This window comes from Chelonoidis abingdonii, chromosome 8, assembly GCF_003597395.2.
Source record: "Chelonoidis abingdonii isolate Lonesome George chromosome 8, CheloAbing_2.0, whole genome shotgun sequence".
In the NCBI taxonomy this organism is placed as follows: domain Eukaryota; kingdom Metazoa; phylum Chordata; order Testudines; family Testudinidae; genus Chelonoidis; species Chelonoidis abingdonii.
Window position 1 is genome coordinate 82,518,998 of NC_133776.1, and position 27,923 is coordinate 82,546,920.

Genomic DNA, 27,923 nt, shown 5'->3' on the forward strand with positions numbered 1-27,923 from the left:
ACCTTTGACTCTGTGTAGTTTGAGTGAGATGTACAGGAGGTAAGGTAAACCCAGCCCACTTTACTTGCAACTGCCACTTTCTTTGTTTCAGGAGTTCCCTTAATCTCAAGGCTCAGGCAGTCTCATTAACTGTAGGGACCATGAAGGATAAACTTGCATTGGTGTTCTCAACAAACTCTGCTACTGGCACTTTAGCACGTGCAAACCTGTTTCTCCCTTCATGGTGTTTAGACTTCACTTGTGCTTCAATACAATTTCATGGCACAGGATGAGATCCTTGATCCGTGTCTTTGTCTGAGAACCCCAGCTGAGCTAAAACGTAAGCCTCACTTCAAGCATGCTCCTGCGGCTTCTCCTCAGAGCTGAGAGCATATTGGCCTTTCCCATGCCTAGCTCACAGCGATAACTCTGAAACAGTCAAAAATGCTAGGGTAGCTTAAATAAAACAATGTGTATTTTGATATGAAGAGTGGAAAGAGAGAGCATTGCATCAATGGACATGAAAATAAATCACAAAGCTTCGTAGCATATCAGCTCCCCGCTCTACTAGGAACTGTACAAGCACTTAAATATTGCACTTAATTTACACTTACAGATTAACAGAGTTTTAATGCAGGGAACTGTCGAGGCATTTTGCAGCATGTGTAAAAGCTCCACCCCCAACCACTTATAGTAAACTCTTGAAAGCCTGTTCAAATGTGTTCCCTGTAGCATGCATATGCACTGTGATGTGTCAGCAGTGCCAAAGGCTGAAGCACAGCTACTGTTATGTTCTTGATGGATCTTCTTAGACACTGTGACACAGTGTACTGTATGTGTTCTTCCAGCTTCTCATAAAAAGTAGAGAAATCAGATATAAATAAAGTGCTTTCACCTATCTATTCTCATCTTTCTTTATTCACAAACACCAACAATTATCTTTTTCCTCAGATTACTTGGGTTCAGTGTAAGATCATGGTTCATGGTCATTTAGGGAGACCATGTCCAACTCAACTGTGGCAGCTGGGCAAAGATAGAACTCAGCCTGAGAGCTCTTGCCTCCTCATTCTTTCCTTCATTAGAAAGAGAAGACCCAAGCAAGTGAGGCTGCTTCAGTGGAGAAAGAATTTGCTGTGAGAAAACAGTCTTCATAATTGCTTCTCCCCTTTTGGGAAAAGGAAGGCACTTGGAGATCCTTTTCACTCCCACAGCCCCTCTTCAGCTAACTGAAAGGGGAACGCTCGTGGGAGGAATTTTTGTTGACAAAGTGCTGAGGGCTCCTTGCTTGGCTTTATGAAGTGGCTTGTGCTCCATGCTTGTGGGTAAAAGGCCTTACACAACTCCTAAATTACTTGATTGTTTTTAGACATGAGTTTGAATCCATCATCCAGTATGGACCTCCTGTTGCGTCTTAACCTCCTTTGCCTCTCGAGGCGGATGATCATACCCAGCAGGAAGCTGGCAACGAGGAACAGCACAATCCCTGCAACAGCCAGAACGATGACTGTGACCTCCACTTGCTCCTGAGCCATCTTAACCCCAAACACAACGACCTTATGGGACTCATCCTCAGGAGAGGTCTCTGAGAACAAATGAAAGGAGAAAGTGACTGTTGCGGGGTGGGAATGAGACAATTTAAGGCATCTGAGAAATATGGAGAAAGGGGAGTAGAGGGGAAGGAGAGATTCAATATATGGAAGGGGCCTATCAATTGTTGCTCAGTCCCATAGGTCCCTCATCCTTCAGGCTGTGAAGGAATTTGCAGAGTGAGCAACAATTTGCCCTTCTGTAAACCCTTCCATCCAAGGATCTCTATGTACTTCACAAACATTCACGCATTAAAACTCACACATCCCTATTAGCAAGTATCATTATCCCCCTTTTTACAAATAAGGAAACTGAGGCACAGAGGCAAAGTGACTTGCCCAAGGAGTACACGAGACTCATCCTGCATCATTTTGCTGCTGTTCCAAGTCACTGGCCCTGGTAGCTAAATGACCATGGTAAGTCATTAAAGATCTTATGCTTTCCAATATTGCTCTTACTGCTTTTGTCCTGCAAGGCTGTGACAAGCTTTTGAGAAGCAAGACTTGCTTGGCTAATTGTGTGAAGAACTGTAGACCAGGGGTTTGATTAACAGGTAGCTACTTGAGACTGGTATAAAATTAACTGCTTACTCCTATAACTCCTGACAGGTTTTCTATTTCTCCTCCGTTTAGTGCTCATTTTGAGCAAGGAAAATATTCTTTGATAACTCTGAAATGATGGCAGGGACAGGAGGGAGAAATTGGAAATATAGGGCCAGATCCTCAGCAGATCTAAATTGCCTCTGAAGACAATGGAGCTCCTCTGTCCATTCATTCTAGCTACAAATCTGGCCCATATATATTGAGTGTAGTAATTCTGATGCAGTATGAAAAGGGATGAGAGACAGCAACCCAGAGTCAATTTTCAATTAACTCCCTGTGGCAGGCAATTTTAAAAGAAGCTCATATGTGAGATTCTTCTGAACCTTTAAATACTTCATTCCCCCATTAGTTCTATTGAATCACTTCAGAAAACATTGGTTCAAGCAATTAATTTCCCTGAGATAATGTTAGAAATTGTGATGGTGGATGTTTAGGCTCCTTTTTGGAAGAAATGGACAGGAAAATACATACTGTACATTTAACAGGGAAATAAAGCTAATGTTTGACACTGACAGCGTCCCTCAGTAAGAGGGCTCTTGTGGTCATTCATAAGAAGAGTGAGACTTTTACAAATGTGACTATGAAAGCTGTTGGGCTTGGTTGACAGAGCAAGGGAAGTTATCCTCACCCCAATTGCCTATTTGTACTCTATACGAGTTTGAAGCTTGAAATCCCTGTGCAGATGAATAAGTACATGATAAATGTAATATAGTGGGAGATCCTTCTGTTCTCTGTTCAGTGGGTTAGCCTCAGAGACAAATTTATCTGAGGTGCAACCTCGTTGAAGACAGCACTATGCTAGGCATGAATTTGACCTTTGTTTAGCCTAACCAAAGGAAGGCTGAGGGGAGATGATTGTTCTCTATAAAAGCATCAAAGGAATAAACACCAGGAAGAGAGAGGAGTTATTTATGTTAAGCACCAGTGTGGACCCAAGAATAAATGGATCTAAACTGGCCATCAACAAGTTTAGGCTTGAAATTAGATGATGATTTCTAACTATCAGAAGAGTGAAGTTCTGGAACAGCCCAAGGGGAGCAGTGGGAGTAAAAAACCTAACTGGCTTCAAGACTGAGCTTGATAAGTTTATGGTATGATGGGACTGCCTAGAATGGTGTGTAAACCGATTTGCAACTGCTAGCAGCAAATATCCCCAAAGGCTGGTGATGAGACATTAGATGGGGAGGGATCTGAGTTACTACAGAGAGTTCTTTCCCAGGTGTCTTGCTGGTGGGTCTTGCCCACGTGCTCAGGTCTAACTGATCACCACATTTGGGGTTGGGAAGGAATTTTCCCCCAAGTCAGATTGAGAGAGACCCTGGGAGTTTTTCTCCTTCCTGTGCAGCATGGGGCACAGGTCAATTGTTGGATGTAAACCATGTAAACAGTGGATTCTCTGTAATGTGAAGTCTTCAAATCATGATTTGAAGACTTCCATAACTCAGCCAGAGTTTATAGGTCTATTACAGGAGTGGGTGGGCAAGATTTTGTGACCTGTGATGTGCAGGAAGTCAGACTAGATGATCATGACGGTCCCTTCTGGCCTTAAAGTATATGAGACCTGAGGGCTTTAAATGCCCTTTCCAACTCTGTGATTGATCTGTGATTCTGTAAAGCAAGTGGGTTCATTGGTGAGGAAGGAGCACACACAGTGAGATTCTGAAAAAGCCACTTTATTACTAGTCCTGATGTACAGAAAATGCAAAGCAAAAATGAAAACAGGTGTTAAAGCACCTCTGATATTTTTTTAAATCATCTCACTCTGCTCCTTTGTCATTTCAAGCACAGGGCAGCACAGCCAAGATAATTCACGCCTTCCTAGTGCAAGAGCGTCTTACACAATGTGAGAGCTGCAAAACAGTAACTTCCAGCTGGAAGTTATTATATGCCTGTGGTGCAGAGGCCTGTGAAACCACAGGAAAGAGTATGCAAGAAGAAGAGCTGACCCTTTTTGAAGTGAAAGGCAATTCAATCTAATAACTGCATAGAGCAGATATATTTGGAGCTATTATAAACCAAAACCTCCTCAAACACAAGCTAGAAACTCAGACAATCCAGCATGATGATTCAGGTGAGTCAAAAATCTCCATTTAGAATATACTCAAAACACCTCATAACCAAAGGTCACCTGCAGAGCACTGGGCTTCTGCCCTCCTTGCTCCTTTGTGATAGCTAAAGACCACCTGAAGGGATGTTTACGTGTTTTTCTGTCTGGGTTTTATGTGTGAAATATTGAGTCTCTTATCCCCTGGATTGTTAGAGAAGTGGATTTAGGATCATGTGTGTTGTGAGTTTTCACACCTTGACTGCGGGTGCTGAATTTTTAACAAGGACTATCTTTCTCCACACTATTCATTTGTCATTTGAGTTAATTAGGTCTTACTGAAAATAAAAGAAACTCAAGGAGGTTTAGACAATCTGAATGAACTCTTCTTCACCCTTGCTTACTCAGTCTCGGTGCTCTTGTGAGTTTACAATTTCACTAGCTCTCAAGTTGCTACACAGTCTGCCAGGTAGATAAAGTAAGAAGTTCTAATGTATAACAGAACAGGAAAAACACCCTTCTAAAACACAAAGAAATCTTTCAAGCCTTCTTTTTAGGTGGTCACAAAAAAGCAAAAAGGGTACAAACCCTTTTTTTTGCAGGTCACTTTTATCTGCTGGATTGTCTTAACTAAGCACATGCCATGCCCCTCCTCCATAACCTCTCCATCCTCAGCAATTCTACTGATGAAACACACAAGCAGACAGAGCCCCCCCCCACCATTCGCGTTGCTTATAGTCATACCCCGCACACTAACACAACTCCCCCCATATTTATACTTGGGGAACACAGAGACTGGGACGTGGATACACCTCAGCCCAGAGGCACATGGAAATGGGGTGAGATATGTTTTCTTGTGCCTCCACCCTGCCCAGCCCCCCACACACATCCAACCACAACCTGATCCAAATCTTCTGTCTGTAGGGTAAGTTCAACCAGCACTATCCCCTACACACAATGCAAGAGGCTTTTTCAGCAGTATAATGCAAATTATACCTCTTTTTGTCTCTAAGATCATGGACGCTGTCTCTGAAAGAGAATGACAAATTAGTGATGAATTGTTATGCTGCATAGGAAAAAAGCAATCAGTGTAGACTTTATGGGAAGGCTATTGTTATCTATCCTGGGTACAATTTTCAAAAGCACCTAGTGACTAAGTCTCAATGATTTTCAACGACAGTTAGTTTCCTAAATCAATTAGGTGCTTTTGAAGAAGTTAGCCTCTCTCTAAACTCTGTTGCAAATGCCTGTAGAAGGCAATGCACACTAATAGGTGATGCCATTTCCGACCCCTACAGCACAAGGCTAGGAGAAGGGAGTGGAAACCAGCTTCAGCACCAGTTGGACAGTTGGAGCGAGAACCTAGATAACAAGAACAAATATTAATTATAAGAACATAAGAATGGCCATACTGGGTCAGACCAATGGTCCATCTAGCCCAGTATCCTGTCTTCCAACAGTGGTCAATGCCAGATGCTTCAGAATGAATAAACAGAACAGGGCAACTATTGAGTGATCCATCCCCTATTGTCCAGTCCCAACATCTGGCAGTCAGAGACATAGGGACATTCAAAGCAAGGGCTTATATCCCTGTCCACGTTGCCTATGAGCATTGATGGATCTATTCTTCATAAACTTATATAATTCTTTTCTGAACCTAGTTATACTTTGGGCCTTCACAACGTCCCCTAGCAACGAGTTCCACATGCTGACTCTGCATTGTGTGAAGAAATACTTCCTTTTGTTTGTTTTAAACCTGCTGTCTGTTAACTTCATTGGGTGACCTCTGATTCTTGTGTTATGTGAAGGGATTATTATAACACTTATCAATGGCTTCCATTTTTAGAGATGTAATTGTATGTCCAGAGTTCATGGCGGGTATAAAATTGTTCCTCAAAAGAAAAGAGGCCAAGCAGAATGTCCTTGCAAAATCTGCCTCTAAAGATCCATTTCCTAATCCTTTTTTTGTATTATGTCTCTGTGGTGAATGTCACGTACTACTTCAGGCTGTTTCCTTGGTTCCAACTCAGACACTGACTTTATTAAAACATGGTGAGTATTTTTCAGCACTTGCTAGATTTTCTTTTTCTTATTCTGACCTTCCTTCCATCCAGGAGAGCACATTTGCACTCCCAAGTGTCAGTTAATTTCGGGCACCAGGGCTAGCCAGATAGGGCTCCTATGGGGTACACGATCCTTTGATAACTTGTGGAAGGGAAAGGTATGACAAGATGCCCTTAAGCACTGTTCATCACAAAATAGCTTCTAATGTTTTGTGCTTAGATCAGAACACTTTCACTGTGCATCTCTAATGTAGCTAGCACTTTTACTAATAACAATAGCTGGAGGATCAATGGACAGTGCTTCCAGGATAGACAACAACATTAACCTAATAATAATATCTAGGGCCATTTAAACTCTGGGACCGAAGTGTTCATTAGCCCCAAATAATGTTTATATGGTGTTAACAAGGAGCAGCTTAAGTTAATAATACTTTAGTTAGTGAGTGAATTACTGTATGTATAGAAGACTTTGATGCACTATAAGTACTAAGTATTATCATTATCTGGAAGTACACAAGTTATTTATGAAGATGACTGCATAGAAATGGCTGTTGCTCTCTCCCTACCTGGTCTTGGTAAGACTGTGTAGAGTGCCTCCATACCACCATGAATATGATCTGACACATGGCAATGAAGCAACCATGTCCCAGGGTTCCCAACCACCATCTCCACCATTTCAAAGGTCCCAGGGAACAGATCCACAACATCTGCCCTGTAACTCTTGCCGTTCTGTCAAAAAGGGAAGGGGTCTGTTAGCATGCAATGGTTCATGTATCTTTAGAGAACTCTGGTGTAGAGTAACAAGGATCTGGGGGACAGGACCTGGAAACCTTGTTCATGCTACAGCAGTTGATAAGAGTTGTAACAAAAAGTTACCAAAAGCAATTCCAAGGTCCTAAGTGAAAAAGGAATGTAGCCTGCTAAAGCCTAAGCTTGAGATTGGTTAGATAGAGAGATCAACACAATACTGGGATCTCCTGGGTCTGATTTGGGCATGTAAAATCATCTCCTCTTGCTGGTTACATGACAATGCTGCAAACACATCCAACTGCCTGAAGTTAGTTAAGGGGTCAAATGAATGTAATGGTCTCCCAGCCCCAGCCCCAGCCCCAGCCTTCCCTTGCTGCTGGGCTCTGCAATCAGCAGGAGATTCTCACCCTGTATGTGAAAGTCTCGGCATGAAAATGGACTGTATGCACATCGATCTCCTGGCCCATTCCCAGCAGGTACCAGTTCACCCAGTCTTCTTGGTGCATGGTCAGTCCGGGCAAGTTTGCATAGAGCTTCCCATTGATAGCTGTGGGGTAGACAACGTGTTGAGACAGCAAAATGATGTGGATGATCAGGACCTCACATGTCAGTGCAAACACAGTTTCCCTCAAGGCAGGTTAAACCTTTCAAAGCTAATCTAGGGTCACGTAAATCAGACATTTTCTCTTCTGTTGTGAGATTCCCCCACAGCATGATTTCCTGATGTTTTGTCCATCACCTCCCAACTCAACTACTGCACCTGCTTTTCAGCTGGGTTGACTGAGTCATAAAAAGGTCAAGTGACTTGTCCCAAGCGGATGTTATGTCAGTGATGTAGCTTGGCTAAATCTCAGAACTCTCCTCCTTCCTGCTCTTTTGCTTTTACTACTGAAGAACATTCCATCTCCAAGAGCTGAAGGTAGCAGAAGCAGCTCGGTGCTTTTAAAGATCTGGCCATGTAAAAATGGTCTTTGTAGCCTAACTGCAGTTCCACTTATTGAGCAGTGGAAATGTTACAGGTCCCCGTCAACAGTCAAATTCCAGCATACTATATGTTGTCATACATTACTCTGAGGTGCTGGTCATTTGTAAATTGCTATTCAGTAGGATTTCATTTCACAATTAGCACAGCAACAATGAGAGCTGCACCTTGTCTGTAAATGAAATAAAGATCCAAAACAATGAAAGAGTAGCATAATAAAGCAAGGCAGCCCATAAGGAAATCTCCACTGAGGGCAATGGGAGAGGGTACGTGCTGGAGAGACATGTTGTGAGGCCGGAAACTTCTGGCACCTGTACTTTTCTGTTCCGTTGCTGTTGCTTGGATAATAGTAATGACTAGTTGTCACCTACATTCATCTGTGATTGGGGCCTTATAAATGACACATTAATAGCAGCAACCCAGGGCCTGATTCTGTGTGGTGCTGAGCCCCACTAAAGCCAAAGGAAGCACTCAGCAGGAATCAGGCCCTTGTGTATTAGGCATCTGTCAGCCAATGCACAATGTACCTTACACAATTTAGCTATCTTAAATAACACATACAACTCAAAAAGAAATGGCTCCTGTCTGGATTTCTAATTCTTGTCGTAGGGCCAGAAGGAACCAGAAGGTCAAGAACTGTCTTTCCCTATCACTGTACCTTTGTCAATTAGGCCCATGCAAATGGCAAAGGCAGCTCTGAATGGGGCCCAGTAAAAGATGTGAAGTGAAGGCCACGCACCATGCATTTTGTTGCTTTCCACAAATTCTTCATCCTGCAGGTTGATTTTGCTCTGATTCCCATGTGCATAAGTTTTCACATTTTCCTCCAGATACCATGACTGATTTTCATCAAAAACCAGGAAAAGGAGTGCAAACTCCCTGTTGATGCCCTTCCTCCTCCCATCAGAGCCCAGCGCCCCTTTACGGCAGACCTTTAGGGGGCCTATCAGGCCACTATATATATCCTAATAGGAAAGAGAAGAAAGTCGAAGGTGTTCAGAGATGGAGATTTTCCTCCCATCCCTCCTGCACACAGCTCCACTACCATTCAGCACCCTGGCTTGCTGCTCCCTGTAGTACTCTCGATAAAATACATTGCAAGCCACTGAATAATCAATCCTGTGTGTGAAATATGCTCTATTGGAAATAGTTAACAGAAACTACCACTGCGGGGCCAGATGTTAGCGGTTAATTACTGCTGTGCATTGGGTGCAACATGGAGCTGTGACTCTCCTACTGATGGTACATGGGGACATTAAGCCATCCCTTAAAAGGTACATGCATCTGCTCCATAGCTGGCCAGCTCTATATGGCAGTGAAGAATGGCCTTACCTCCTCCCTGATAGATGTGATAACACCGTATAAATATTTGAAGGGTGTTAACACCAAGGAGTGGGAGGAATTATTTTATGAGGGACTATATTAAGAAAGGGAGAATTTAGGCTTAACGTCAAGATCAACAGTGAGATCTATTCACCTGTCGAATTGTCTCCCTAAGGGAAATGATGGAAGCTCCATCACATGGGACATCGCATTCTAAATTGGACCAAAGTCTAAAATATATCCTACAGGGAACAACCCCGATTGTTTCCTAGGAGACTGTCTAGATGATCGCTGAGGCTTTTCCATCTCTAAGTTGTTTTATTCTAAGATTCCAACTATATTTTACCTTTACAGGATCCACCATAGAGTAGTAAACCCAAGAAACGCAGACAAAATTATTTGGTCCTGGACCGGATCTTTCAGGAACATCCCAGCGGTAAGTTACAATGTCACCTGAGAGACAAAAAGGAGTGACTGTAGTAGTAGTTGCTATTTGTACTACAGCAGCAACTAGCAGCCCCAGCCCAGGGCCAGGATCTCTATATGCTATACAGACACAGAAAAAAAAATATGGTGCCTGCCCCAAAGAGCAATATTATGGCAGTCATGTGGACATTACAGATTCTTTCCCTTGTTGTGAACAGTAGACTAGAGACTCTTTCCTCCCCTTTCAAATAAAGGAGGTGGCATGATGGGGATGGGGAGTGGAAAAGGATCTGAACCCCAACTTATGGAAAATCACCTCACCTTTACCTGAATCACCCAGGATTAGCGTTCTCCAGGGAAATTCTGGATCACTTCCTGGGAGACTCGGCGTGACCTCTGGAAGCTTTTAAGTATATTCACAGAGGTGCCTGCCACTCTCATTCAGATTCAACTTTTTGTTATCTATTATACACAGTTTTAAAAATAGAAGCTGATTGAGAGTCTGGATGGCGTGGAAGGGCTATGTAGTCCAGATACAGAGCCTATGAGATGCTAGCTCCAGTCAAGCCCATGGTGGCAGTGACCAAAAGTTGTTACCTTGAGTGAGGGCTGTGCAGGGAAGTGAGTTGGTGGTCTCAGCAGTTCCTAGCAGACAGTTGTCCACATCATAAAAGAACACTATCACAGCCCAATGTCACTAGTTGGTCCCCAGAGTGCTGGGGGATGGAGAGCCAGCACTCCAGTCACTATTAGCGTCAATTAGGTTCCTGGCAAAGGCCTGATTAGTCAGGGGTGTGCCTGATGATTAGGCTCCACTGGGGTTAGGAAGCTAATGAGCTAATTAGCCCATTAATAGACAAGTGGTTTAAAAAGAGTTGAGGAAGGCAGAAAGAGAGGAAGAGAAAAAGAAGGCAAGGTAAGACTGACAAAGGGCATTTGTAGAGCAGAGCTGCCTTACTTTCCCTGTCCCCATCTCTCCCATTTTGGAGAAGGGATTAGAAGGTGGGATACAGTTCAAAAGAGTGGGGACACTGCTATGTACTGATGGAGGGATTAAAACATTGTAAACTACCTGATGGTGTTTACAGGCAAGAGGGTCTCAGGGAGGTCTGTGTTTGTGGACAAGGTGGGAGTGTAGCATTGTCATAAACAGATAGCTAAGGGTTAATGTCTCTTCCACCCGTAAAGGGTTAACAAACAGTGACCTGCAACACCTGATCAGAGGACCAATCAGGAGACAAGATACTTTCAAATCTCGGTGGAGGGAAGCCTTTGTTTGTGTTTTTTGGGTTTTGCGTTGTTCTCTCTGGGATCTGAGAGTGACCAGACGTACTACAGGCTCTAATTTTCTATTCAAGCAGTAAGTGCAAGTAGAAAGGCGGTTTAGTCTTTTTAATTGGATTTCTTTATTTGCAAATGTATATCTGGCTGGTAGAGTTTTAATGTGTATTTGGCTGGAAGTATTTTAAATTGTATTTCTGCTGGAGGAGGTTTTTTCTTCAGTTTCTATAAGCTGAAAGACCCTGTAATATTCCATCTTGAATTTACAGTGATTATCTTTATTCTCCCTTCTTTTATTAAACGTTTTTCTCTTTAAGACCTGATTAATTTTTTCCCCTTGTTAAGGCAAAGGAACTGAGTGTGTACTCACCAGGGAATTGGTGGGGAGAAGGGAGAAGGAGTAGTTGGGGAGGAAAGGTGAATTTCCGCTGTGTTTTAGATTCACGGAGCTTGAATCTGTCTATCTCTCCAGGATAACCCAGGGAGGAAAAGCCTGGGAGGGGGTGAGAAGGGGGAGGAGAAACCTGATTTCTCTGTGTTGTGATTCAAGGAGTTTGAACCACGATGATCTCCTGGTGTACCCAGGGCGGGAAAGATCTGGGAGGAAGAAAGGAGGGGGAAGGGAAATGGTTTATTCCCCTTTGTTGTGAGACTCAAGGAATTTGGGTCTTGGGGTCCCCAGGGAAGGTTTCGGGGAGACTAGAGTTTATCAGGCACTCCAAATCCTGATTGGTGGCAGCTTATCAGATCTAAGCTGGTAATTAAGCTTAGAGTAATTCATGCTGGTACCCCATTTTTTTTGGACTCTAAGGTTCAGATTGGGGCTAGATACCATGACAAGCATACTGCCCAGTTACAACTGGGGGCTTGTCTGGGATTTGCCTGCATCCATTTCAAATGGATGGTGTGGGGATTTGGCAGCCTCGGTGATGGAGGGAACTCTGCAATGGCAAAGAGAGCTCCTGAAGACCTTCCAGTGATTTCCCCGTCCTCCTGCCCTTGCAGAGAAATAGTCCTTGCTTGCCTGTTGATGGGCTAACTAGCCCATTAGCTTTCTAGTCCTAGTGGGGCCTAATAATCACGCATTCCCCAGATGACTCAGGCCTTCTCCAGAGGATCCTAACTGATGCTAATAGTGGCCAGATAGCTGGCTCAAGCTCCATCTCTTGGCACTCTGTCACAGTCCCTCTCATTTCTAGAGATGAACCCTCCAGGGTAGGGGTGCACTGGTGGTGAGTAACCTGGAGAAGGAAATTTGCACTGCCGCTACCCACATTGTGTGCCTTCTGTGGCTAAAGAGAGGATGGTACTGTCCAGGGCTGCCAAGCCAGTACATTAGATGAACAATAAAAATACACTGAACATGAAAGGCTGGTTTCTATTCAGCTCCAATTACTTATCACATTAAAACACACACACCAGAATAACTTCTTCTCTCCTAGCTGGGTCTTTTTAATGGGTTGAGTCGTCATTGCCGTATAAACAGAAGTTAGCCCAACAAATAGCTGACTACTGACTCACCAGGCTTTGCAGCTTCCACCTGTCCATCATTCCTTTCCAGTACCCCATGCGCATGAATGGAGTAGGCTTGTGTAGCATTGTTCTTAAACACAATGTTGAGGACATCTCCAACTTCTGCCCAGATAAAAGGACCTTGAGACAGGAAGATCACACTGTGAGTGCAGCTTCCATCAATGGCCAAAGAGAGTATTTCTCTCTATCATTTTTTGAAATCACTTTAATGTAGGGGTGGAAGGTGAATTATTCATCACTGTATCCCTTCTCCAAAGTAAAGAATCATAGTTAATCCCACATTCAAGATGATCCTGAAAACTCTGATTGTGAACTCTTCAGGGCAGGGAACCTGCCTTGTTATGAGCACAGTGCCCAGCACAGTGGGACCCAGTTCTGATCTCTGAGTGCCACCATAATGCAAATGATTCATCATAATCATCCAACGGTCTGATTTAATCAGACCTGACAGTGTAAAATGGCTTGAAACCATCACAGCTCATATCCATAGCCTGCTCTTTTAGATTGCCTCACGTTGCTTGTCCTGTACTGAAATATCCTGGAGTGAGGCAGTGGAGCTCTTGCCTCCTTAGACTCTCATAAGAATCCACAGCATGCTCCTCTGCTTCACAGTGCCTGGGTTTTTCTTTAATGATGCTACACAGAGGGGTTTCTTTCACACTTGGAGATTTCCATCCATAGCTCTCAAAGTGCTTTACAAAGGTAGGGTTTATCCCTATCGTACTGTATCAGAGGGGTAGCCGTGTTCGTCTGGATCTGTAAAAGCAGCAGAGTCCTGTGGCACCTTATAGACTAACAGACGTATTGGAGCATGAGCTTTCGTGGGTGAGCTCATGCTCCAATACATCTGTTAGTCTATAAGGTGCCACAGGACTCTTTGCCCCTATTGCACAGATGAGGGGGAACGGATGTGAGAACTGGCTTGGCCACAGTCACACAGCCAGTCAGAGGCAGAGTCAAACCCAGCTCTCCCAAGTCCCAGTTCCTTGGCTCATTCTTCAGGACTAAGTCTCAGTCCTGTCCAAGTGAGAGATGCACCACTCAAATAATTGCTTACCCAATATCCCTAAATGCTCCTCATCGCTGGTCCTGTTCTTGGGTATTTTGAATGTCCCATCAGTGTATTCCCTGTAAATTGCCTTCTTGTACTTGGAGCCCAGAAGTCCATTCTCATTGCTCAGAAATTGGTTGCCATAGCTGAGAAATGGAGAGTGCTGTGTTACGTTAACACTGCTCTGTTTGCATTAAAGAAACTACCACTTCTCCTCTGTAGGCAGAGGATTCATTAACTGAATCAGTTTCCTCCCCGAAGAGTATCCAGTTTCATATGACATCAGCTGAGGGAGCTGAATGGCTCTGGAAGTTGGTAAGAGGATACAGAGCCACACACTTCCAAGCCACCCATTGGAATCTGTCTCAGGATGATAGTGATCAAAGTTACCGCACTCCCTTATGAGGGGTGGCTGCTCGCTGGCTTACATGAAGGGTGTTAGGGGAAGATCAGTCTATTTGGTGGTGGACAGATGTTTGCATCAAAAAACCACCACCTCAGATGGCACCAGTGAGCAGCCAGTAATGAAAATGGGCCACAGAGACGGAATTTCCCTCTCACATACATATATGCAGGGAGCTGCAGAATACAGGGAGGAAAAACACTGCCAACATTTGGATTAAAGGGGATAATTGGCCCACAAACCCCCAATGAGGGCTGTCTGTAGTACCATGGCATGGTCAGCCAGTATCCATCCAATCAGCAGAGGTTTGGCTGTCTCCAGTAAAAAGCCGCTTCCCCTGTTTGAATGGGTTTTACAAAGTTTGCCTGAAGGTGCCACAGGTTTCCCCAAGGTGCCCTCTTTACCTTTCCTGCCCAGAGATGTTGTGGTGTTCCAGCTCCCAGCTGCGATCTGGTGAGTAGTCCCACTCCACCTCTTGTGCCATGATGTAGTGTGTCCGCACCTCCTCGTACTGGGGGTCAGGAGCAGATGCCCCTTTGCCACACTTTGAGACAGAGTAACGTGCCTTCATCCCAGACTGGTAATGGTTGCTAGTCTGACAGTAGATATCAAAAGTGCCTAGAGGCATCATAAACAAAAAGATCAGCTCTAAAGAGCTAAGCAAGTCCTTTCCTTACTATGTGAGATGAACCGGGAAATAGCTGTATTATTTTGTATGAATATGGTACATACCTCTGTGTGTCTCTTTATGATGTGTATCTTGCTGTGGGGTCAGATTGAGAGGAGTTGTTAGAGGAGCCAAGCAGGAAGGCAAAACAATGGCCTAGGTAAGGAACATCCCAGCAAGCACTCACACACCAGCCAAGTTATTGGCTGTAAAGAAGCTACCTGCTTGGTGCCAAAAAAATTACACAGCTGTTTTGCCAAGTGTGAAAAGAGAGAGATTAAAAGACACCGGCCAGTTAAAGGATTCATCCTGCAGAAACGGAGGGGAAGGAAGGATTGACACAGTGAGAGGGTCTGCAGGGATGAAAACAAACCCCCAGATTCAGAAAGGGGGTCTGGGATAAACTGGACCTACCTGAGCTATAGCTGGAGATGCTAAGCTTAGGTATGATAAGATGCCTATGTGACCTTTTGTTTTTAAGTCATTTTCCTACATGCAGTGTGTTTTCTTTGGCAAATCAGTACTTTGTTTTGAAGAAGTTCTTTCTGCGTTACTGCAAATTTATCCTGTCACAGGCTGCCAGAGTGAGAGGACTGACCAGTGTCAAAATCAGTTGGGCCTGTCAGGTTAAGACAGTTGGGAAATGAGTGCTACAGCCCAAAGATCTAGTTTATTAATGGTATGGCTGGGTGGTTCCACCCAGAGTGAGGGGCAGGAAGCTGGTGCTGTCCCTGCAGGGGTGCACTCAAGAGGAAGTGAAAGGGGTCTAAAGTGCAGCTTGTCCTGTAATTCTGACACCATTTGCAGACAAATCAGCATGAGAGAACAAATATTAACATTTGAAATAGCTCATTGGGCATCAGAGAAGTCATGCAGGCATCTACCTTCATGATCAGGCTGCATGAGGGCAGTAGCAAACGTGTGAGGGAACAGATTGGTTGCATCTCTCCTCATCCCATTCATCTGAATAGTATTTCCCTGGAATGCAGCTCCATGCACATCTGTGTCAGTGCCCAGACCCAGAAAGTGCCAAGACACAGTGTCCCCTTTACATACTTCCAGCTTGGGCAAGCTATAGAACATAAATCCATTAATCGCTGCAACAGAAAAGAATTAAAACCACACAGTTACACACTAGATAGGAGGTGACCTCTGTACACACATACCTACAATGTAGGGCAACCTATGGGAATTGCATATTGCTGTGTATTCCTCAGTACAGTTCACCGGCAATTCACCCCTGGTATTTGCTTAAGTCATGCTTTTGGGCACAGCAGGACCTCATGTCCCATGACCCATTCTACAGACATTGCTATGTAGAGAATTATCAAAAGAGGTGCCTTTGATGCAAATCAGAAATTTAATTCCTAAGTCCACCTGATCTCTCTCTTGCTCTCTTTCTTCCCCCACCCCTCCATGGCATGTCCAATGTACTGGTATTGGGATCCTTAGGTACCATGGCAGTAATTTTTAGGACCATTCCAGAGTTTTTAGACCAGTTAAAGATGGACCCACGCCTCATAGTTCTGTCCTCACTGTCTATGTAAGAGAAAGAGCACAGGGCCATACCATGCATCCTGTTGGACTCCCTGAAGCCTTCATCCTTTTTCATGAAAGCTTCTTCCGTTCTCAAATAGTATTTCATATTTGCAGGTAAATACCAGCTGAGGTTCTCATCAAATACACTGAATAGGAGGTAAAATTCCTTGTCGATCCCTTTCTACAATAATAATCACAATAATGGTCATTCATTTTAAAACACACAGATCACCCAACCTGTTAACTGTTAAAAGTACAGGCTGCTTTGCATGATGGCAATTTCCAATTTTTTGTTTCTTAAATTGTCCATTTCCACCTTTTAGAGGCCAAATGCTGATCTCTTTATTCATGCTGAGTAGCACTTACTTTACAAGTGGTCCCAGAGCAGCACTGGGACCATATGTGCAGAAAGGTGCTTCTCAGCATGAGTAAAGGGATCAGAATTTTTCCCAGACTGAAAAGTCATTCTCTCCTTCCCCCACAATCCATAGATTCAGGTGCTGGACACTCCCCACTAGTTTCCAATGGGGTCAAAATCAGAACACTCTCCACTGTGCAGGGTCTGGAGCTGGGCCCACCTCACTCCTCCCTAATACAAGATCAGAATCCCAATTTGTTTCCTACCATCAAGCCTTGAAAACTTTGTTGAGTCCAGTTTGAAATGACAAGCAATGAGACTTCCACAACTTCGACTGAGGAACCTATTCCGCACACTAATATGTTTCCCTGTTAGGAGAGCTTTGCTGATATTTAGCCAAAATTTCCATTTGCTCAGTTTCCTCCCCTTATTCTTGGTAATACCTCCTTGGACCACTCTTAATTATTTGACACTAGGATTTATGTACACACCCTCAAATACCTGTAAATCATTTATCATTATAATCTCCCCTGCACCTGCCAAGTTATACATAGTTTAATCTTTCCTCAAAATCAAACTCTCCTGCCCCTTAACCAGGTTTGCTGTCTTCTGAATTCCATCTAGTTTAGCCACATCATTCTGCTCCAGAAAGCAAGATCTTCAAGGGAGGCTTTTAAAGCAGCTGCTTTGCAAAGTCACCAGCAACTCCCCAATCCACATTACAATGTATTCACAATCATGCAGATAGTTTTGTTTTCAGCTGCCCTCTGTTTGTCACACGGGCCTGTTACTTCAGTGCTGTCAGTGCTCCTGTTCCCTTGTGTACTCGTGCTACCTTGGCAACACCTGCGCAAAAGTGATGACCATTTCTTCATTAAATTCCAAGGGAAAGTGTTAGTCAGCCCTAGGATTTCACTTATCTCCACATCACAAAAGCCTGCAGAACACCACGCATTTTATGTGCTTTTGTTGTAAAATCACCCCCTCATTTGAGTTCTTCTCAAAATGGGCTGAGTTTAAAGTAGAACCTAGCTCCATTTGAAACTCAAAATGTTCCATCTTTCAAGCAAAAATTGCACAAAGCTTTAGCAAAAATGGGACTGTTTTCAACTTAGTATGAAAATGATTTTCAGTATTTTCAATTTTATGGTGAATTTTTCAGACACTTCTCATTAATAATAGGAAGAAGAGGAAGAAAAAGAATAGGGCATTCTGCCCTTCATATATTAGGACAAATGTATCCCTGTGCAATCCCATAACCGTCAGTATAGGGTCAGACCAAGAATTTTGACAAAATCCATCTAAATGCAAAAGGTTTCCCTTCCCCTTAAATTAAACCCCAAGATTAGATTAGTCAAAGACTAGTCAAATACCACAGGAATCCAATGTGTTAGGATTCTCTCATAAGGCACTTTGATGCATGATGTTGGCATGGTTGAGGCAGTGCACATATTCTGCCTAGATGCTTTTATTCTAATCTGTGGGCCTCCCCCACCCATGTATTTTTAATTATATTTCAGTTACCAAGGTTTTATTGGGGTCTCCTTTCTCCAGTTATTTCTTCACCACAGGACGAAGAGCCTGAATCATTGCAGTGGGAGAGTTGACTGTACCTGCTTGTTACTAGTGTTGAGAGTCCCAGGTCTGCAGATCACCAGAGGGCCCACTAAGCCGGAACTGGTATCTCGGATGGGATTTATCGCAGAGGAGTACATCCAGGTCAGGCAAGGAGGGTCACTGGCAGTGGGTCCAACGTGCTGTGGTACAGTCCAGTGGTATGTGAAGTTATGGAGAGGCTCAACGGAAGCCCCATTCCATGACAGACCTTTAAAACACAAGATGCTGATATGTATTCATGTATACAGCCCCTTTTGCAAGCTCTGCAGCACTTCAGTGTCATCTGCTACTGTGATTCATTTCACTCACCACCAAAGGACAGCCACCTCCAGGGTAGAATGGGGCAGTCATTATATATCTCAGAAATACAGTAGAGGCATATTTACATATTACTGGACATACATGTGTGGGCAAATTTATTGTACGTGTCATGACAGAGAATTTTGGTAGGTGCAATATAGCTACCCAAATTACAGTGTGACCAGGGATATATCTCTGCTCTTGAAACAAGTGTCATGGGATCTTTAGGGGCCAGAAATGGTCAGCACCATGATTTCATCTCTCCTCCAAGAAATAGTACCTCCAGCACCACCACATCTGTAGTGCCACGCTGGGCAGTGCTTCAGTGATAGGTCAAAGGGAAGAACATCCCCTCCTGCATCACCACCCCCACTACTCATGGTACACTAGCCGAGCAGGCCACGCTTTGCTCAGCTAGCGAGGTCGGAGAGGACCACTACCTAATGAGGTGTGACTGCAGACTGTGGAACCACACCACAGGTGTTGTCACTGCTCAGTTTAGAAAAAGGGGGTGGGATGAAATAACAAACCGTCGTGGTACAGCGTTCCATCCCACTTCTTTCCATAAAGCACACCATGGGGCTGGATACTGAAGGGCCAAGAGGCTTTGTTAGCAAATGTCACCAAGACAGTGTCTCCCACTTCAGCTTTTATCACTGGACCTACACAGAGAGGGGGGCGGATAATGAAGTGATTTCCAAGATAACTGGACAAAGCAGGCTATCAATGGCCATTTTCTACCCAGAGTTCACAGCCACAGATGACTAACAAAAATGGGCATAGCAGAAGCACCAGCTTTCTGGTTTTGGCCATGCTAAGTAGGACTGCTGGCCCTTCGGGCAGACTGGCATTCAGGGCAGGGATGGGAGAACTATTTAAAGGTAAAATAGCTTGAAGTTTGACTGAGAGAATTCAGTGAAGCAGTTACTCCAGGCCCAAAAGGCTGGGACTAAATGGGAGGGAGAGGGAGAGCTACCCCCTTCTCCTTAGCTGGTGCAGTTATTTCTGTCCTGTTCCTACTCACAACTCCCTGATCCTACTTTAAATCAGTGACCAAAGCTCTACTGACTTCAGTGGGACCGGATCAGGCCTTTCGTCTCCCTAATGGCCTCTATGAGAACTAACCCCAACCAGCCAGACTAATCAATCTATTAATTCATCTAATCTACTCTACTCTACTCTACTCTGATCTATCACATTGCTGTTGTGTCTCACACCAGAATATTATCTAGGCATCAAATGTTCAAATTATAGACAGTACTAAAATTTATTCAAAGGAATTAATGCTGTGCCCCTCCATGCATGATTCATTCGCTCTCCAAGTCCCACTCCTTTTGTCTCGGCATTATCTGATCAGAAAGAGCACTGACAGCTCCTCCTTGGAAGAAGTTTCTAAGCAGAAAGTGGGGTTTGCATTGTGTCCTGAAGACGCAGTCAGAAACACATAATCAGAAGCTCAGTCAGACTAGCTCTTTGCTGTGATTTGTTTAATTAGAGATAGGGGTATAATGAGTTCCTTGCCCCTTCCTGGTAGCTTCCAAAGGTTGTTGTGGCAGAACAATACTGGGTCCCCACCAATCACAAGACCACCTCATCGCCCCGCAGTATAGGTCTTCCTTGCTCTAAAGAGCTGCATTGTAATGTCATGCAGAAAACACCTCCACCACAGAAGTTATTACTCCTAGGAATTATGGGACAGTGCCAGTCAGTCAGCATTTCTGGTGCTGATAGATCATTCTAGAAGGTGCTGTAAGAGGGTTTATGTTGCAGACAATCCCTACCAAGTATCCCAAGATGCGTCTCTTCTTCTGACCGTTTTTTTTCTACCTGGAACGTTGAATCAGTATATTCCACATACTTGGCCTTCCAGTAGGTTCCCCCAATCCGGCTGGCGCTGTGCTTGAAGAACTGCTCAGAAGAGCTAAACACAGAGAACAAATTTCATGTCCTTTCACAAAAAGGCAAATTCCCCTGCCCCATCAGGGCAGTGACAGCAGCAGCTCTCAGCTCTGCAGCCCTTCAAATTGAGTCAAAACCTCTGATTTTGAAAACCCAGCAGTGCTAAGTATAATAATGCCGTTAGGTAGCACTTTTCATCCAGGAGTGTGACAAAGCCCTTTACAAACTGATAGACAGACTTTATGTAGGGATCAGCTCACTCTTCCCAGGAATGCGGCCCACTCTCTGGTGGAACATGGATGCTGTTTAATAGTTATACAGCAATTCTGTACAACAGTTTGGGGTCAGGATGTACAGAATAGTATATCCAAATGAAACTGCAGTACTGACTCAAAGGGAAAGATGCCCTCTGTTGAATCAATACCACTTCAACAACACTTTCCATGGAGGTCTTAGGAAAGCACTATGAGAATTGGGATGTTTTGGGTAGTGTCAATCCTAACTCTAAAAGAAACACACATGAAATGAAAAGAGACTAATCCCCTCCCCTGCATTCCAAAATGTGCCCTCCAGGAGAAGCAGCAGAGTCTAGTGGAGAGAGCACAGAGCTTGGGACTCTTGAGATCCAACCATGGCTCTGCTACTGGCTCACTGTGTGGTGCGCAAGTCACTTAACCACTGTGCATTTCAAGTTTTCCCATGTGTAAAAAATGGGCATGACATTTACCACCTCCCAGGGATGGGTATAAGAATTCATTAGTTTCTATTTGCAACGTGTTCTGAAAATATTAAACACACATATATGTTAAATATTATTTCAGCTGTTCGGAATGAAAGTATGTAAAACTCTCGAGAGCTATTCATTTCAATTGCTCTGCATTTGCTGCTAGATTTCACATAGAAGGCTAGATGGAAGCTCAGTGTAAATCTGCAGTCCACCTATGCCACCCTGTGTCTGCCACGAGACTTGCTTTTTTAATTGTACCTACATTCTTTTATCAAACTTGCAGGCTTCTTGGTAAATCAGGTACAGTGAGTAGAGATGGAACTTGGAGACAACTGTGCTGTGTCCCTCAACCATACAGCATGCTGGGACACTTGGAAGCTTTGTGAATGTATGTTATGTGAATTGCATGTTAAACCTTTTCGTTGAAAAAAGTGTTCCAAATTTCCTTGAGGGCGTTTCTGTCAAGCTTGTATTCCAGACAATGGCTACAGATTTAATATAGTGCCTTGCATGCAAAAACCCTCTTACCTGCCTGGCTCCTGCAGACTTTTCCCAGTGCTCTGGTCAAGCCCCGAGGGTCCATAATTCCACTGTACTTCCTTTGCAGCTATATAGTATTTCCGAACTGTCCCGTTCATGGAGGACTCCGGAGTGTTCTGCGAACACTGTCTGACTTCATAGACCGCTTCCATTCCAGCTGCACATGGGAGAAGCAAACGCACACTTAACTCCTGTCTGCCACTCTGAATGGAAGGCAGACAGGGGACCTATTTCTACAGTGTGCCACCCATTCCCTTTGCACAAGTCACTGAGCCCAGTTGTCCCAAATTGTGCATAGCTGGGAGCGAGTGTTTAGGCAATGGCTTCACATGGGAGAGTTTTCTTTTCCAGCAGGCATGAGTTCCTACCATAAATACAAGACATTGCACTAGGGTGGTCGGTGGACAAAAATGTCCCTCAGCCACCCTCATGTGTACCATATAGGTACAGCTTGGAGAGACTACAGGTCCCAGCATGCAGTGCTCCACTTTGATGTAAAGCGCCTTCTGCAGCACCACCAGGTGCTCCAGTCCTGTGATATTCAGTGCTGAACAAGAGATGTCACATCTGGCATCTGTAATCCCTGTAGGCTGCACCTGCATATTAAAGACCAGGATGGCTGTAACTCACAAGTTTTATGCAATATAGGAGGAGCCATCAGATCAAATCATTGGTTACCCAGCAGGGGAACTCCTTTTACCATGGGACATTGCCCACAAGACTGGTCTGCTTCATCCCATAGTGTCAAGGGGCCACAGTAAGGAAGTGAATGGGGGCCACAGGGTGCAGGACAGATTCCAGACTGTGCCTTACCTTGCAGGTGATTGTTGACCTGACAGCTCAGAAGCCATCTCCCGTTGTTACTGGGGATCATGTCAGCTGTAACAAAAGTGGCTGGAAAGAGGCTGGCCACGTCGGACCTGTGGCCTCTGATGGTGAGTATCTGTCCATGGAAGAAGGCTGTGTGAATGTCAGTCTCACTGCCCATCCCAAAGAGGTGCCATGCCACGTGATCCCCAGCACACATTGTCATCTCAGGCAGGTTCCCATACACATAACCATTAATAGCTGTAAAACCAAGTGAAACAGAAGCAGAGATCAGGAAGGGGGTGGAGGTAGGTTTCACAGCTCCATCCTGCAGGTCCCATTATAGAAACATGAGACATTCAGAAAACAGGTCTCAGCAGAACACCTTTCCCTTCTCCTGCCCAATCTCGGTGAGCCTGCTTCCATAAATCATTTTCTAACATGGATCTTATTCTTGACATCAGATTAATGGCCACACGTTCACTGAAGGTAAAAGCCAAAACCCTGACAAAAATTATGATTGTTTTGATGGTGCTGATATGGCTGCCCCTATGATGGGGCATCTTTCAGCACAAGGTCTCACTGGCTTCTCAAACCATACCTGCACACATCAGATGAGACTACACTTCAGGGTATCGGAAGGAGCTCCCTAGGCACAGACTGACTGGGCAAAGCCAGTGTGAAAGGTGACACCCACCATGCATTCTGTTGCTCACTTGGAACTCCTCATCTTCCTTATCAACAGATTCTGGGTCTGTGCAGAATGATGCAATATTCTCATCCAGGTGCCAGCTCAGGTTCTCATCAATCACGCTGAACATGAGAAAAAAATCAAGGTCCACGTCATGCCGTCTTTGAGAGATGCCAGTCAGAGATCCTAGGGCAAGAGAGAGGGTGAGTGATTTTCCAGCCCAGACTATCACTGAGGTCTGCCAATGCACCTCACCCTAGACCTGCAGTACTTCCTGCTATTCCATTCCTAAATTCCAATGCATCTCACTTCTGATTTACAGCAACCCCTGCGCTCCTGGATCTTTCAATAGTGTTGTCACTCTTGCTGAAATCCTGTAGAGTTTGGAGGAGGTTTGAGGGCTTTGTCTTTCTTTCTCTTTCTTTCTTTCTTAATATGTACAAATGGGGTCTTGAATAAGATCCCTACACTAATTTCCACTTGTGCATTTGAACTGATCCACAGAGCTTAGAAGTCAATGCACTAACTCTCTAAGCCACAAAGAAATAACAGTCAGAATCAATCTAGAAATTGAGAACTATCTCAGATTACATATAAGTTCCACGTGAACTAGAGAGCTGTCTAACAAAGCATCACTGCTTGTGTTACCATAAGTGAGATCATCGCAAAGTCTTCAGTATGTGTCTGAGCTGTCTTTCTCCTGAGGTTTTACCTTCTTTGCATGTCAGTAATGGCCCAATCAACCCAGAAGCAATGTCCTTCGGTGCATCAGTGTGAGAGTGGTAGACCCAAGTCAAGCAGGTTGGGTCATCAGCCATCGGGCTGTGATCTTCAGGGACTGTCCAAGTATATGTGTGATTCCCTCCTGGTGGAACAGCATCATCCTCCTTATGATCCTGTGAGGACTTATCGGGGTACAGTGACCCTGGAATAATTGAGCAATCACAGCATCCATTCAATTTTGGCAGAGAGTATATAACATACAAACATGTACTGCATTTCTCACACTAGATACAGCACAGACAGCTGCAAGTTACTTTTACCACTTCTGTAGCACCTTTCAAATTAAGATTCACACCACATAAGTAATATAATAATCATTTTTCCAATGGGCAAATTGAGGCACAGGAAAGTTAAGTGACTTTGCCCAGTATGCTGGTGGCCGAACCAGAAAGGTGACTCATGGTTCCATGTTCTAAAAATTGCTTCTTTATATTCTCATTGGAAAACAGAACTGTGCTAAGTTTCAGTTCAAATCTGCAGTACCCCAGAAATAGTTCCTTTCTCAATTCTCTAGGACTATTTCAATATCTGTTCTGATATTCTGTCATCCCTGTGGCACCTACAAGATTCATCACATTAAAGATATCTAAATATGTGTCGCACTATAATATAAACATTTATTAGCTACTAGCTTGCTGATCCTGAGCTGCTGTATTCAGGCAATGAGAGTGTTACTAAGACTGTGTTCTTTAGGAAGGAATTTAGACATTCTGTTAAAGAGTTCATGTTTGGAAAAAGTGCGTCCATCTCAGGTGGTACTGTAATGCTTAGGAACCCGATAACCCTGCTTCCGGTGGCATTGCTAAAAGCCTACCTAACTATACCAGTTTTCCAGGTGATACTGCTTTGAGCCAATCCAAACAAGACTCCTTCTCAGCTGGTTTTGCTTTCCTATATACTCCTAAATTCACAGTGGGGAAACTGAATCAACTCAGCAGGGACTCATTTACCTTCTGAGTCCTTCTTGTAGAAGACGCCATGAGGATGGACCGTGTGTGGCCGGTTGGCAAAGTTTTTTAGGTGCACTATAATGGTGTCACCCACTTCTGCTCGTATGATGGGCCCAAGAAATCCCAGCCAGGCAGGTTTGGGGATCTCTCTTGCATACGTGGAGTCTGAGTATTGCTTATACACAGATTTTTTGTAAGTGCTTCCCACCCTGTCCTTGCCAGACTGGAGGAATGTAGAGGCTTCTCTATTAAATTCAAAACAAGATAACAGATTGTGAATAATGTGCCATCTACTACAGCTGCATAACATGGGGAGTAGTGATAACAGGGACACCTAATGTAGCTCGCTCAGCTGACTCCTAGAGTTTCTGCTGTGCCAGCGCTCTATCCTTACTCCTAATCCAGCATCGTGCTTCGTCTTCCAGGACCCTATGGCAATGCTGGGAATGCAATCTGACTGGACAATAACACTGGCCTCGCTACTCTTGTCCGGTTTTGAGTGTTGTAAAATATGAGAGGAACTGACACAATGTAATAGATCAGCACATCAGACCATCTAGTTTGAGACTCTGTCTCTGGCTACGGTCAGTGCTGAATGCTTCAGGGGAAGACCTGACACAGTCCTCCTAAATGTATTTAACTGAGGATGCTATACTATGGTGGGATGGGGGGAAATTTCTTTCTTATCTTGTGATCATTTTATGCACTAAAGAATGAAAGTTGAGAGCCCAAGTGATTGTTATCCTGTCTATTGTTCTAGTCCTTTAAATCTAGTGCAGACTGGAGCTATGCTCTGTGAGTTGCAAGAGGGAAAAAAATCTCCTGAGCTCTCTCACAAAGACTGACACAAGAAAAGAAGGTGAGGTTCTAGTCAAAAGCCAATGTGAAATATTACTGGAAAGAGTAGTCAGCTGAGGCTGATGTGTCCACAACACATATCTAACTTTCAGAGTTTAAACCTCTTACAAGTGTCCAATGGTCAATACAACAGTGGATTTTTTTTCTTTCCTTTCCTACTAGATGATAGGTGGCTCAAGCATTAGTGTGTCAAAGTCATGGATGATGAAGATATTTTTTTCCTAGGCGTCATCATTGCTGCAGCAATAAAAATAGTCCTGGCACATGAGCAAATAGAAAAACTGTTCTGTATGGGCTCAGTGCTGTACCTCTGAAGTCAACCCCGAGCTTTGTCACTCGCTGTAATAGAGCAGGGTGGAGCTGTAGGTATGCAGCTCAGAGCTGCACCACATCCACAGAGTCACTCCTGCAGCCAGCTCTTCTATGTAGCAGGGCCACAGCAGATGTTTTAAAAAGGATAAGAGAATGTGCATTTTATGAAATCTTATAAAAATTATATAATGTAGTGTAATAAGTGGTAGCTCTTATTTAGCACTTTTCATCTCAAAGTGCTTTATGAAGGAGGTTGGTATCATTATCCTTGTTTTAGAGGCCCAGGGAGGGAAAGGTACATGCCCAAAGTCACCCAGCAAAAAACACAGACACAGACACACATATACTTTCTCTCTCTCTCTCAAAAGGTTGAAGCTGTTTCCATTTCAAAATGAAAACCCCTAATGCTCTTTCAGTAGTTTTTGTGATTTATTTTACCCCCCCCAAAAAAAATTCAAAATGTCTCTGAAAAATATTGATATTTTGCCAGCTTGATGCACGTGTGATCTAAATAGTTATAGAAAAAAATCTGTTTATTTCAAATTTAGTTTCATCTTCAAACCTAGGCCATATTTTCAACTAAAAAACTTTTCCTTCAAAAAATTTTAACTAGTTTCATTATCTATTTCCCTGTGGAAATGAGTTCCACAGACTAATTCTATGTTTAATCTCAGTGACTGTCTCTTTGTTCCTGTATTATTATGAGAGAAGGTGAATAGAAACACAAGATTTACCCTCTCTAAAATATTCATTATTTTATATGTATTTTCCATTATGTCCCCACTTATTTGTCTTCTTTATAAACTAAATAGTCCCAACGTATTAAATATCTCATATGAAAATCTTTCCAGGCCTCTGATAATTTTTGTTGCCTTTCTCTGAACCATTTCTATTTCTGCTATATGCTTTTTGAAATAAGTGATCCAATTGTACAAAGAATTCATGGTGACAGTGTAGCACCAGGAAATGGATTTTATTTATCATGAAAAATTTCAACAGGAAATGCACAATTTTCATTTTCAGAGAATGTTTTTTCAGAATTTTTCTTAAGTTGTGATTTAAAAGACTTGGTTTGGTTTGGTTTATTTTTTTGCTTTCGAAAACCAGAAACCAAATATGGGGGGGGTTTTATTATCGAAAACCAATTTTTTTTCAGTTTTCAGGCTGTTGGGTTTTCAATAAAATGCTTAATATTTTTGATGAAAACATAAGCTTTCTTGCAAAAATTTCCATTTAGTCAAAAGGTATTTTTTTGTCACAATACATTTTTGACCAGCTCTAACCGCCTGTGTACATAGTGATATAAAATTCTCAGGCTTCAAGGCACACAAACAGATCACCTGCTAGGGTCAGGAAGAAATAAATCCTATGATATAGCATCGTGCAATAAGGTGCATTCTAAAGGGTTTGCACTTTCCTCAGAAGTATCTGGAATTGGTCAATGTATATTGGACTAGACTGATCATTGGCCTATCCCAACGTAATAATTTCTATGTTCCTACGAAAAAACAGGTTAACCATTAAGCCAATAAAGATCAGATATGTGACAACGTCAACTGCTTGCTAAATAAAACTTCTTGCATAAACCTCGGCGCCATTTGCTTTTTTTAGACTCAAATACTTATAGTTGTTAAACATACGGGTCATCTTTAATGCTTCGGCCTGTGATTATGTTCTTCCCTGTTGGAGCATAATTCCATTCCACCTCACAGATACCCAGGTAATAGACTCTGGTGGCACCTTCAGCAAAGATGGGCAGCAGCAGCAAATGAAGGAAAAACAGAGACTGAGGCAGCAGTTGCCGACAAGATTCCATCCCAGCTCGAGGTGAAGGCTCTTCAAGAGCAGGCA

At 43.5% G+C, this 27,923-nt stretch overlaps 1 protein-coding gene across 2 annotated transcripts; it reads right to left on the reverse strand.

Annotated features, from left to right (window-relative positions):
• Window positions 1-594: 594 nt before the first annotated feature.
• HEPH (hephaestin) lies at window positions 595-27,923 on the reverse strand. Of its 2 annotated transcripts, XM_032765901.2 has the most exons (20): window positions 27,713-27,923; window positions 24,903-25,147; window positions 23,882-24,094; window positions 23,176-23,355; window positions 22,485-22,739; window positions 21,660-21,828; window positions 20,287-20,426; window positions 19,036-19,167; window positions 18,202-18,413; window positions 16,261-16,411; window positions 15,576-15,788; window positions 14,429-14,642; window positions 13,628-13,767; window positions 12,559-12,690; window positions 9,677-9,783; window positions 8,747-8,972; window positions 7,433-7,572; window positions 6,842-7,004; window positions 5,209-5,241; window positions 595-1,561 (listed from the first exon to the last, which is right to left on the reverse strand). In XM_032765901.2, exons 1-20 carry the CDS (start codon window positions 27,886-27,888, stop codon window positions 1,323-1,325), a joined length of 3,480 nt encoding a protein of 1,159 aa, XP_032621792.1. In that variant the 5' UTR covers window positions 27,889-27,923; the 3' UTR covers window positions 595-1,322. The 2 variants fall into 2 exon arrangements, with proteins under 2 accessions (XP_032621792.1, XP_074924873.1); XM_075068772.1 differs by lacking the exon at window positions 27,713-27,923 and having other exon boundaries at window positions 24,903-25,138.

Bases quoted from the DNA above. Each gene is read 5' to 3' on its own strand.
- HEPH (XM_032765901.2), bottom strand. From the start codon at position 27,888: ATGGAATCTTGTCGGCAACTGCTGCCTCAGTCTCTGTTTTTCCTTCAT. The intron at 16,412-18,201 runs GTACAGTCAACT...TTATTATTGTAG, and splicing joins TCAACACTAGTAACAAGCAG to AAAGGGATCGACAAGGAATT. The intron at 8,973-9,676 runs GTAAAATATAGT...CTTTCCTATTAG, and splicing joins CTATGGTGGATCCTGTAAAG to GATATATATAGTGGCCTGAT.